General features: G+C 24.3%; 1 protein-coding gene across 1 annotated transcript; it reads left to right on the top strand.

The window, feature by feature from the left end:
- Nucleotides 1-1196: 1196 nt before the first annotated feature.
- Nucleotides 1197-6602, top strand: LOC112601869 (cap-specific mRNA (nucleoside-2'-O-)-methyltransferase 1). The gene is made up of 17 exons (XM_025349723.1): nt 1197-1234; nt 1292-1538; nt 2195-2315; nt 2372-2601; nt 2695-2856; nt 2909-3076; nt 3147-3314; nt 3373-3568; nt 4053-4162; nt 4228-4457; nt 4542-4718; nt 4966-5159; nt 5241-5360; nt 5420-5639; nt 5703-5926; nt 6198-6309; nt 6371-6602. Coding segments are annotated over exons 1-17 (2787 nt in total). The 5' UTR covers nt 1197-1232; the 3' UTR covers nt 6477-6602.
- The last annotated feature ends 7490 nt before the right edge of the window (nt 6603-14092 follow it).

Here is a 14092-nt window from a genome sequence, read left to right on the forward strand (position 1 = left end):
CGGCCTAAAAAGATTGATAACCACTGGTCTAATACTTAAATAGTTAATGATAATAGCCTGTGAGGTGTACTAAAATTTTTTGTTTCCTGAATCATAGTTTTTAATGAATGGCAATCAATAACTATATGTTAGTAAATATAACTGACGTATTTTCGATACTATTCTAGATAGGTTTAACACTATAATCATGGTTTTCAAAAGAAAATGTCGATAAAATGTTTATATTTTCCAATCCAAAGTCTTTCAGAGACTTAAATATGAAACGTTTCTTCAAAATGTATTACAAATCTCTTTCATCACGATCTATTCTTCATAGTTGTCCCTTCAAGTACCTACGATGTCTCAAGTAGTTATAGTCAATGCTCAAGCATTATACAAGATTGAAATTCATAACCGTATAAATTCAAAATTCAATCAAATGTTTTAATTTTTTTGGAATAATTCTAATATTATTATTCATTAAATAACCATGAATATTACTAAAATCTTCGCATTCTTTTACTCTATAGAAAAATAAAATTCTCAAATACCTATTTAAGATTTTTTTAGGTACTTACTACAATTATTACTATAAAAAAATAGCTCTTAAGGATAACAAAAAATTAAAAAATTGAAAAATATTATATACCCTTATCAGCTTATCAATATTATATTTAAAAAAATAGTTTTTCACTATGACAGATAAGAATATATAGAAAAATGTACACAAAAATAGTTTATTCTTATCTATCTCAATGATTATCGTTTGATTTCATTAGGATTTGTGTATGTCAAAATACTCAAAACTCAAAACTCAAAACTTAAAATAATGTTTGTGAAAAGTTAAAAATATTGTATTTATAGTATTATTAAGTTATTAAGTAGATACTGCTACACCACCAGTCACTATATAATTGTAAATCATGCTATTATATGACCAATTGTAAAAAAATTTTATTTTTTATATTTTTATAAATATTGTGTGACGTACGTATTTTATCTAAGACATTAAGCTTACTAGGTAGACTTTAGTGTTGTAAAAATATCAATTGACTATTGAGCTTGAGAATATTTTTTTAATGTCCTCAGTGCTTATAAAACTTAAAATGTATGTAATAATTTTTTAATTCATACTATAATTTACAATTTACAATATAGATAGTGTTTAATTTATTTGGATTTAATGCAATATTTTTCTACAACAAAAGTGGCGGCGTGTTTTGAAATTAAAGATTTTTAGTTGAATAAACATAATGTAAGTATTGAAGCTATTTTTTTTTTCTTGTACTATACATATTTTAATATGATTTAGGGCAAAAAATTTGTCAGACAGCAGTGATTTTTCTTCATCAACATCAGATGAGGAAGAAGTACTTAAACATAGAAGTAAAAAGTTGAAAGTTCACAAAATCGAAGATCGAGCTACCTCAAAGTTTTATACTAAAGATGATAGCCAAGAAGATCTTCCATATGTTGCTAATAGTGTTTTTAAAGTTAAAAAAACAAAACAAAACAAATATAAAAAAAAATTTAAATCCAAAAACCAATCATCGTCTAAAGTTAATATTTGTTTTATAGTAGCTGATAAGTAGGGCTAGGATTTATTATAAATCATTTATATGCAATAATATATTTTTTTTGCAACTTCCTGATTATTGTTTTTGTAAGTAATGTCCACAAATCACTTCTTGATGAGTTAAACATTGGTGATTTTATTTTGCATATTTTTACATATTTTGGACAAAATACATATCATAGTATGTTTCGAATAAAATTAATATTATTGTATATTTCGATTATAAAAACACAAAAAATGGATAGTTTATGGTATATTTTATTACTAGATGTTTTTATCATGCAACTGTATGTATTGACGCGGTTCAAAAATACCTATTTAAGGTATATCTATATTTAGGTTCAACAAAAGATTGTTCAGTTTTGAAAATTTAAAACTCCATGTAATTGTTTTGTGTATTAAATTTGAATAGCGTAAATAATTAAGAAGATTATTTAATTCATTTTAAAATGTATGATTTTCTTTAAGTGTACATTTCATATTTTTGGCATGTATAATATTAGTTGCATATTTTTATGTATTTTTAATAAACCAAATAAATATTTTACAATTTTTTATTGCATATAAATCCTAGCCTTACTGATAAGTTATAATAGTTTATTATTTGATCATTACGTCATTCATTATTATTATTTTCAGTCTAATGAAACTATCGCTGATCCAAAAGAAATCAAATATGCTAACAACTATGCTCCAAATAATCATGAAAAATCATATTTAAATAATCCAGTTGCATTTATGGAGAGTGGTATTAGTCTAGGTATTAAATATTTAAATAAGTTAAATCAGATAAATTTAATTTTAATTTTTTAATAGATCATAAAAAAAAAAGATCATCTACTTCTGAAGATAGTTCAGACAGTGATAGTGTTAATGGTTTTTCAAATCATGGCATACAATCAAAGATTGAACAATCTGATACTGCGTCTTGTTCGAGAACAGTTGATTCTGATTCTAATTTATCAGACGATCCTCCTTCAAAGATTTATGGAACTGTTAAAAATAATGAAAATAATGATAAGAGTAACAAGGGAATGTCTTTAATGGTGATTATCGTCTATGAAATATTACAAATTAAAATAATAAATAAATTTATTATAGTATGTAATAATTGTATTTAATAATTATTTCGTTTCTAGAAAAAAAGTGGTTATAAAGAAGGTGAAGGATTAGGAAAAAATGCTCAGGGATTGGTGAATCCAGTACAGTTACCTACTCAAAAAGGTCGTAGAGGCTTGGGTTTTGCATCACGAGAACCAAGAGAATCTTTTGTTTTAGACTGGGATCCTGAACAAGAAGAAGTAAATATAACAATATTAAAAAATTAAATATATTTAATATACAATTGTATAGTCAACAGATATATTAAAAGTGACTGAATGGTTAGAAAATGAAGAGCCACTGTCATTATCAATTGATGTTATGAATTATTGGTTTGAAATTGGTGAAAAAAAATTAACATATAATCAAACAACAGAGTTTGCAGATTCAGAAATTTTTAAAGTTGTTAATAGTAGCAAGGTATATTTTTTAAAGCATTTTATTATTTCATTTATTTAAAATATTAAAATTTAATTTTTATATTATATAGAATGTTTTGGATAATATTGATGACCACGATTTCCGCCATGCTAGAACTAAAGCAAATCCATTTGAGACAGTGAAAAATGGTATATTCCAAAATCGAGCTGCAATGAAAATGGCTAATATTGATTGGGCATGTGATTTTATGTTCACTGATCCTAGATATAATGATGGTGTATGTATGTAGTATTTGTGGGTTATTTTGTTATTTATGATAATTATTATAATTTTAGTCATCCATGCTAACAAGTCCTAGTAGCTTACTTTATTTTGCTGATATATGTGCTGGACCCGGAGGTTTTTCTGAATATATATTATGGCGAAAAAGTTGGAAAGCAAAAGGTGTAGGATTTACATTACGTAATGCAAATGATTTCAAACTGAATGATTTTTATGCTGGTTCTCCAGAGTCTTTTGAAGCTTTTTATGGTAAGTATTAATGTATAATAATAATTATACTAAGAGTTCTATGTTTTATCTCAATGTTTAAAAACATAGTCTTGTATAAATTAATAAATTGTATAGATTACTAAAATGTAAATATATTTTTATTTTACTGTGCACAATTTTAGAACTTGAAATATAGTATGAATGATAAATAATTGATATTTGCCATTATAGTTATATTATTTTCTTATGTTAAAATTATATCATATTATAATAAATAGGTATATCATATCTTTATAGTGTAATCAACCTTTTTGTAAACTGGACATAAAGCTTTTAAAAATATGATTTTATTGTATTATCTATATCAAGTTAAATAATTTTTATAAAATAAATAGTAACCATGTTAATTTTTGATTTTTAATTTGCCAAAAGAATGACATTTTATAGTTGCAAAACTATTTTACATTAATTTTTGATATTTGATAGTATATCAATTTTAAAACCAAAACTATTGTCTTATTAGGTCATGATGAAGATGGTGATATCTATAAACCAAAAAATATTCTATCATTAGAAAGGTATGTTATGAAGATGACTGAAGGAAAAGGTGTGCATTTTGTTATGGCTGATGGTGTAAGTAATATAAACATTGAAAACAATATTTGTTATATAAAATTGTACTTAACATCTGTTTATAGGGGTTTTCAGTTGATGGTCAAGAAAGTTTCCAAGAAATTTTGTCCAAACGATTATATCTGTGTCAAGCTTTGGCTGCTCTGAGTATTCTACGACCTGGTGGACATTTTATGTGTAAACTTTTTGATATATTCACTGAATTTAGCGCTGGATTATTGTTCCTTTTGTACCAGAGTTTCAAACAAATTAGTATTTATAAACCAGTCACAAGCCGCCCTGCAAATTCTGAAAGGTCATTTAAAATAAAATATACATTTATAATTAATGTATGTAAGTTATCTATTTATAAATAAGATATAATTTTTTTTGCATTTAGATATGTTATATGTAAATGGAGATTAGATGATGTACAAGATATAAAACAATATTTATTTAAAGTAAATTTAACTTGGAATGGACTAAATTCAAAAGAAGATATTTTATCTATTGTTCCGCTACAAGAAATTCAAAGAGACTCTAATTTTTTTAGGTACCTTTGGAATTCTAATAATAAGTAAGTACATTTATTTTGATTTATGATCTCCATACTAAAGGTGTAATACATGTTATTTTACTTAAATGTATTTAAAATGAAAAATAAAACTAAGTATTGACTATAGTTGCTAACTAGTGGATATTAATCGTGCATATCAATAAATCCTAAACAATTTATAAAAACACTTAATAAGTAATAAATAATATATATTTTAAAAGGGGATCATCAATACATTTCAATAAAATTAACATGTATTTTAATTTAGATTAGGACAGATTCAAGCATTAAGTTTATCGAAAATTGTGGCTTATACTAAAGATCAACGTTTAGCTGATGAGAGACAAAAAGATCTAAAAAAAAAATGTTTAGAATTATGGGAAGTAAAAGATGGTGTACGACGTGCTCCTTTTAGAAGTGATCCTAAAGACACTTGTAATTCACTTATAACTGGATCAAAGGGTAATCATATTATGAGTATTAGATACTATTAGAATATACTTAGTAATTTGATTTTTTTTAATAATATCTTATTATATTTAGATTTCTTACAATCATTACCAGAAGTTTTAAACAAAGAAAATTTACAGAAACACATCAAATCTGTATATGACTGGCATTGTGTTTTGCTCAACAATTCTAAACCTCCAACATATTTTTTGAGTATGTCTCTATTATAAAATATTGTAAATTATAAATTATTTCTTTAACAATTCTTATAGGTTTAGGTGGTAGCCAAGTTTATGAATTAGTTAATAATCAATGGGTCTCTAATGAATATTTAAAGAGTGTAATGATGAGTCCTGGTACACTAGTATATGGTGAACTAGCTATTGAATTAGAAGGTGAAGATCTAGGACAACTTAGAGTAAGAGTGTTACACATTATAGATGCATATAAGCTTGGTAACATTGATATTAGTAATGAACATTATTTATCAAGGTAAAGTTTATAATTAAGTTAATAAATATTTGAATGAATTTTTACTCATAAGTTTATGTTCAGGATAAATTATTGCAAAGATTTTGCAAAGTCTATGAATAAAATAGAATCAGATAAAACAAGAATTAGAGTAAAAGAACCCGTTTATTTAGAAAACATTCCAGAAATATTTGAAAAAATTGACCTTAGATGGTCAAAGTTCCATCGTAAATCTGTGAAGATGTATATGTTGGATAGTGAAAAATATTGTTGTGCTTCTGGAATATTATTTATTAAAGCCACATTAAGTAACTATACTAATTATAAATTTAATTACTATTATTATTATTATTATTATTATTGATGTTGAATGACAATTTTTTTTTATTATTATTAATATTGTATCAGAATATCAAAAACTAAAGTCGATATCGATAATAAATTAAATCAAAAATGACCATACATTTTTTCTATTATTGATATTATATCATACCATTGATATTGTGATACAGTATTAATTATTAATCAATAATAATAATATTCAACTGTAATTAATATTTAATTGTTAATGTTGTATAGGTCCATGGGTGAGGGCATTGTCACGTACATATAAAACAATGTATTATGGTCATCCAACAAAACAAGCTATTTATGAAGAAGGAAATCCAGTTGCTGCATATGCTCCTTTTAGGTGAGATATCATTTTATTGAAAGTGTACAGCAGAAATTATTAAATATATATTTATTTGTAGGGACTGCCGTATTACTAATAAGATATGGTTTTGGATGGATGAATTTGGAAATCCGTTAAAAAACCCAAGTTTGGAACAAGAAGATCTTGAGAAACTTATGAAGTGATTCAAAATTATTTTGAGTATTTTTCTTGTTTATATAATTATAAATGAACAATTATCATTCATTTTATATTAAGGTTAGATTGGATATTTTGACTGCCTTAATTAAAAAATAAAAATTAAATGGTATTTCAATTAAAAATTTGTTTTAAAAAATTATTATTCCGGAAACATATCAAATTTTTTAAGACAATCAATAATACATTATCATTGATTATAACTACCAAAAATTACTCACTGAGCAATCCATAGTAATTGCTATCAATGGCATTGCTGTAGCTTGAAATAAGGTCAAGAGAAACCATAATAAATTTGAAATAGTAAAAATGATTTCTTTTTAATTAACAACCATTGGAATGTTTATATTTGACGTATTGAAAACTTATTGATTAGGTTACCGTGCTCTTAAGTACAAAAGTACAATAAATGATTGGTGTACTTATAGAAGTTAGAATACAATTTTGTTTTAGTATACACTATGTACTGTTGATCACAAATACTATTTCTTCATAAAAAAAAAAGTATAAAGTTCAAAAATCAAGAGAAATATGTAAACAATTTATATTTCATCATATATTTATTTTAAAATGATCACCATGCAAATATATTTCCTGGGAACTATAAGAACAGATAAGGTTAATACTTAATTCAATAATAAATCATTATATATTACCAGTATAACTAAACTGTTAGGCAATTTTAAATATTAATTTATTAATTAACTATAAGAAAAGGTGAAGGATTGTATTATTTTAATAAAAGGTTTTTTTTATAAAAATTAATTATAATTTATAACTATTAAAGTGTGTTAATTATTTGTTTTATGTTATAGTTAGGTACACAATAATAAAACTTTAACCTTGAATTAAACTCAGAACTTTTATACTTAAGCAATACATTAAAGAAATTAAGTTTTTTTATTGAATATTTAATATATTATAAGTTGTAGATTTTTTTCTACAACAATAAAATGCAAATATATCTGACTCAAAACATTTGATATAAGAAATACATTGTTAAATTATCCATAAGAAATAATGCACTTTCAAGTGAAAATTTCACTATAACAGTGCTTCATTATTTCATAAAATTAAGTTAAAAAAAAATTCAAGTCTTGCATAAGTTTTTTATTTTTAAAGCTAAAATAAGCATAGAATAGCTAGTTATTTTATAAATATAAAAAGACATTATTGATTTATTTTAATATTAGAATTATTTTGTTAGTACATTGAATAATTTAAATAAATAACAACTTATTAATTTAATCTATAGATTTCAGTATTCCTATCTCAAACAATATTTTAAGCATACAAAATATAAAAATTAATATTCAAGTGAAAAATTTTGCATTGGGTGATTTTGTGTATCTACTGTTATTAATATTGCCTTCAAACAATGTTTAAAACAAGGTCTCTTTTCTTTAAAAAAAAATAGTTATAGGTACTCTTCCTAGTTATATTTTAATCAATAATACATTTTAATATTTTAATGTGCAAAATTATTTTTACACATTTTCAATTATCTTCTAACTATTTACCAATTAAAGCACTACCTTTAAGTATATTAATTGTAAATTAATATTAAGATCAAATAATTTTAAATAAATGTATAAAAATGTCTTATATATCTATTATATTTATATTATAATTTATAGGTGATTCACAACTCTTGCAGTTATACATATTTTTGACTTTCATGCAAGCTTCAACAGTTTAATATCTACAACTATTCAAAATTCATATTCATCAAATCTTGTTTCATATAAATATCAACTGTATTTTAACAATTTTCAAGAATAATTTAATTATCAAACCAGCTGTTAAATTTTAAATTTTAAGAGATACCTACCTATTTTCTTTCAATTTCCTTTCAAGTATTGACAAAGTATTCTACTCCCCTAATTCCTCAATACCAATGATATATTTTTTTATTTATTTTAAATAAATATTTAATAGAGGGTACACTTGATAAAAAACTACGAGTCTAATTAATTCATGTTTTACAATTCATACCAAATCAATTTTTAACTGATTCTACTTATGTATTTTTATTACGAATTTGAATAGACTATATAAATAAACTTTTAGATACATAATAATAGAAAACTTAAATCTAATGAAAAAAAAAAAAAAACGAGAAAGCGCTCTACTGCATTATAGGTTTTGAATCATTGAGTAGATAGGTATAATTGTAGGTAACTAGTAATTTATGTCTTAACTTGTATTACCTACATAAAGATATTGAAATTCGATTGTATACTTATATAGTTATATGATTCATTAATAATTTTACAATAATTTATTTATTTTTCTATTAGGTATAGGTACTATGGCATATTGAATAAATTTTTGCTAAAATAATCATAATATAATATATAAACATGTAAAGTTATATAATATTATTTATTTATATGAGAAAAAATAGTAGTTCAAAACACAATTTTCTAACATTATTCTTGGATGATAAATTGATAAGGGGATATGTATTAGGTAATGGATAAAACTGATAAAAGTCAAAACCACGTAGGTACCGTAGAACGTAGAACCATATATTATTCTGTGATAGAACAGTGATAAATGATAATTAGTTTGTAATATAAATAGAACTATTATAAGTCTATTTTTTTTTTTTGAAAATCACCTCATTTAATCTTTACAAAATAATTATATAATATCTACGTAATAGGTTAAAAGTTTCACGTCTTTTCAATTGCCAATTAATAATCGTCAAATTACAAGATAATAGGTAAATAATATTGTAATTATTCAATACCTATTTGGATGTGTAGATACCCAATTTCATAAAAATATACACATCCGTACAGTGATTTACTCATTTACAAGGTAGACTCGATTATTTTGTATTCAAAGTATCAACTGGGTCCTAGTTTCCACTAGAAGGAAGAAACCACCAACAAAGTTGAAGATTGAATCATTTTCATTGTTCCAAAAGGTACAACAAAACTTACATTCAAGATTCTGATGAATTTTAAAGTGTTGTCAAGTATAGAACAACGTTTAAATTATCGTGGTTAAACATTTTTACATATACTCTACTCTTACAGTCGTAGATACTGATATATACTGAGTTTATCATAATGATCTGACACAGACGACAGACTTGCGCACGAATGCAACGAATGCTGCACCTGAAAATGTATTTAAGATTTAGTGGGTTGGTGGATATTTGTTTGAAAGCATAGATAGAATGAATAATTTTAAAAATGCTGGACTTAAAATTAAATTAAAATACTTACCTATGTATTTTAATTTAAGGCCCCTAAAAAGTGTCGTTTATGGGGAGTCGGTCAATTCTTTTATTCCTTGCTCATCGTTATGTGTGTACTGTTTAATAAATTAATAAATGATCATTAATGAATAAATACTTCCCAACCACGAATTTAAATATTATATATATATATTACTAAAACCAAATTAATAGTATCTATAACTTATAAGTTATAATCGTGTCCCTAGACCCAAAATTTAATATAATCCGTATCAATGCTTTTATTGATTTTATTGAAATATTTTTATTTATATTACATTAAATTAAATCTGATTTATTATATAATTATTATAAATTGTAGTATATTCATCAAATTTAGCACTTACCTTTTTCTTCTTTTTCCTTTTCGTCGAGATTCCCCCATTTGGGGTACAAACTTTCTGCTACTTTGTGCCAACATGATCTTTTTAAATCTTTATCATTACGAGTATATGAAGGAGAACTCATGTCCCAAAGACATGAAAAGTTTTGAACCTCTAAAATCAATTTTTCCGTATCGAACATATTAAAATTTATTGATAGTAAAATATATATATATATAGTATATTAAAAATATATTTTACACGGCTTTTAATTAAAGTTTAAAATAATTTAATTTAATAAAATAAATTTATTAAAATTTTAAAATTTTAGAATTATTATTAATATAGGTATATTTTTCAATTTCGGTCACCGATAATCCGCGCAAATGTGATCGGACAAACTGCATTGCATGTGTTATGCTTTACATCCCGAAACGCAACCGGACGGTTGGGCCGCAACACGTTGCGGTTGCTTCCAGACGGTTTTTAATCGGTTCCGCAAATCGGTCTAGTCTGGCCCTGATAATGCGTTTTATATTTAAATCTATTTTATTTTAAAGTGTTGCGGTTCGGCTCCGGTTGGTCGGGAACCGACAAAACGCATAGTGTGATCCTAGCCTTAGGCTTGTTTATACATTTTTATCTGATTTTTCGACGGTTGTAAATAAAAATAATTTGTAAATATTATAATAATAAAATTATACATTTATATAAACGTATGTGATTTACTTAACTTGTATGACTAAATAGTGTTTATAAATTTATAATCAATGATGTTGTATATAATGTGTATTTAAAAATACCTATTGGCTATAATTTAATTTAGTATTAATAGTACCTAATTAGTATATTATAATAATATTAACAATAAAAATAAGATATTATAAACCAATAAAATAGATTAGTTATTCAAATGAAAAATGATAATATTATTTGTTATTTTAATTTTATGTAAGTTATATAATTCCTTGTTGAATATTATGATAAAAGTGTATAGTAATATATTATATTAATTAATCATGCTTTTTATTTACTTTATTTTTTTTTTTATCCATACCGAGGGATATAATATATATATAAGTGGGCTGCTTCTGCAGTAGGTCCGGTTAGGTTAGGTATACTGCACCGCCTGTAACCGATACAAAAACCTGCGGAATGCTTATAATCAGTATGATCTGATACATTCAAATTTAATTTTAGTATACAATTGTCATACTTCCATGACTCTGTAATGTACTGTGTAGTTATTAGCTGAAACGGAAAGAATGGGGAACTGTTGCTCTTGTTGGTGAAAATCAAGTAGGCTAATTAAGCTTAACAACAAAAAATCATCCAATTAACCTTAAAAATTATGTAAAATAATTTTTATAGGTACTTTCCTTTATGAAAATTGTTTATAAAAAACTAGAAAAAAAATGTTCTTAGTAAGTATGGTAAATAATTTAACCGAAACAAAATTCTTCATTTTTCGAAATGATAATAATTGCTTGAAATATATTTTTAAAATAAATTATAATATAAAAATTAACGTAAATTACTACTTTAAATGATTCTGGATAGGATTATACAATAATATATATTTTGATATAAATTTATTAAACAAAAAAGAGTTTTTGTAATATATTATCTATTATTTTATAAAAAAAAAAACGTAAAAATGGTATTTAGGTGTAGCAATAATATTTTTATCTAAGTATTTTAAGAGGTTAGTTCCTTCCACAAAAGTAATTCTTAAATACCTATTTTCAACTACGAGGAAATAGCTTGCTCTCCCTTTAATTCTCATTTAAACAAACTTTTTCAATTTTTCAATTAGTAATATTAAATTGTATTTATTAATTATTAATGCTAATTTGATAATTTTATTTTAATGGTATAACTATAATTTATAATATAAATGTATGCATTTTTAATTTATAAGAACCAGATAAAACATAATATGTATAAAGTACCTACTTACTAATAATACTGTTTGAAATCTACAAACGTGAAAAATGGTCTTAACAATTATTGTTATCGGAAATAATTTTTTATGAACATTTAATGTCTGAAATAGGTTGGTGTTAGTGTTAGTATAACAAATATTAATAATAAATTTTAAATTCTAAGCGACAGACATGACCTAAGTATTGACTGTACAGAAGTATAAAGATGTGTGTTTTTTTTCTAAAAAACTTTTGAAGACAGTTAAAAGCTCAAATAGTTCCGTATATAGAATATAAATTAGAAATTGAACGCAGAGGATTGCACTTAAAAAAACGAACTTTTAAAATTGTTCTATAGTCTTTGAGAACATATGAGAAAAACCCTCATTTTTAACTTTGTAATTTTGGATTTTGTTTCAGTACTGTGGTAATTAAAATCGTTTTTGATTAGTTCTATAGTGGATTCGTACCTAAAAAGATAAAATAAATATTATTGTAATATCTTTAAATAATTTTTTAAGTCAAATTCAAAAAAAGAGAACTCATAAAAGTTTTAAACATCAAGAAATTAACACGGCTTTACTCCGATTTCTTTTCGCATGCATCAAATATATTATATCGTTGCTTTCATATTTAAAATAATATATCTACATAATACTTCCAATAATAATCTGCATTGCACAGATATGATTAAAGTAACATAAGTGGTCTAAAGAATACACATCAATGGTCGGCAGTTTCTTAATTTTGTCTACTTTGCATTGTACTTTTAAGTTATAATGTATATACAGTACTCAAAAAACTCAGAAGTCAAGTCTAATTGCATTATTGTCCGCCTTCTATAATCGTTGAGTAGTATGAAGATGCTTATTTATTGTTTTCACAGTTTTGTGCCTTGTCATTTTTACGTATAACGGTGTAACGTACATGTTACATGTAATTTCCTTCATTTGTTTGGCTAAGTTGTATACTCTACAGTCTATAGTTATCTATATGTTTTAAAAAATAATAATAATATATTTTAGGCTTAAAAATAGCAGGAGCCTTTTTAATATGTATTTTTGAAAGCATACAACATTTTTATGGTAATTAAGTGAACTACAACACTGTAAATAACATACTATATAATATTGATAAAAAAGTTATTGTACAATACTGCCATGTTAACTGCAATATTTAGAATGACAAAGTATTGCCTAATAACGAAATATTAAAAAAAAAAAAAATTCAATATGAATTAAATAAAAATTCTATATTATTTAACGACAATATCGTTGTGTAAGATACTAAGATAATATTTTTTGAAATGAAATCATGAGTCATAATTAGTGTGATTCTAGTATGATTTTGTACAACCCCGTTCAGTGTTCTTAATACATATCACTATATCTGTAATCATAACATTCATAACGTATGTTTCACGTTGCGATGGCGCTTCAGTTAAAAGTAATGTAGGTAGTATGTATCCCAAACTCAGAAAAATATTGAATTATTTTAGATAGGTATACTATATTGGCAAATAAGTAAGTTATTTGTTAAAAATTGTTAAAGGCGTACAACGGAGTTTGTCTACATATATATACCTATAATTGTCTATCCAACATTACATTTATCATAATAACTGCTCAATAATCATTCATCCATTTTTCAACTTAATTCTGACGATGAGAATGCGAAGAAAGAACAATGATCGATTTTTTATTTTTATTCTGCGAAGTTTTACGAAAAAAAGTTTTAAATATGCGGTTATTTGAACACTAAAAACAAATGAATATCGAAATAAATTCATATTTACATCGTTATGTACAAAATATATATTTAATTTGCATTCTATTTCTATATATAGTACGAAATCGACGATAATTATAATTTATATCTCAATTAATGGTAATTATATTATTAGGCTACATAATTGCATATAGCATAATATGACTTGACCTCTTTACTAGATAGAAATAGTTTTAAGATTATATATATATATTTGTATCTGTATTAATATTTTATATTATGATCAAGTGTAAATATTATTCAATTTAGACAGCGTGTGTATAAATGTAACGTGCTCACTGCCCACCAATAATTTTTTTAATAAGGCAACCATTTTT

Source organism: Melanaphis sacchari, unplaced genomic scaffold (genome assembly GCF_002803265.2).
Source record: "Melanaphis sacchari strain LSU unplaced genomic scaffold, SCAv2.0 Contig7_pilon_pilon, whole genome shotgun sequence".
Lineage (NCBI taxonomy): Eukaryota > Metazoa > Arthropoda > Insecta > Hemiptera > Aphididae > Melanaphis > Melanaphis sacchari.

Excerpts from the sequence above, each read along its gene's own strand:
- LOC112601869 (XM_025349723.1), top strand. Across the intron at positions 1,539-2,194 it reads AAAACCAATCATCGTCTAAA|TCTAATGAAACTATCGCTGA; the intron begins GTTAATATTTGT and ends TATTATTTTCAG. Across the intron at positions 6,310-6,370 it reads GCTGCATATGCTCCTTTTAG|GGACTGCCGTATTACTAATA; the intron begins GTGAGATATCAT and ends ATTTATTTGTAG.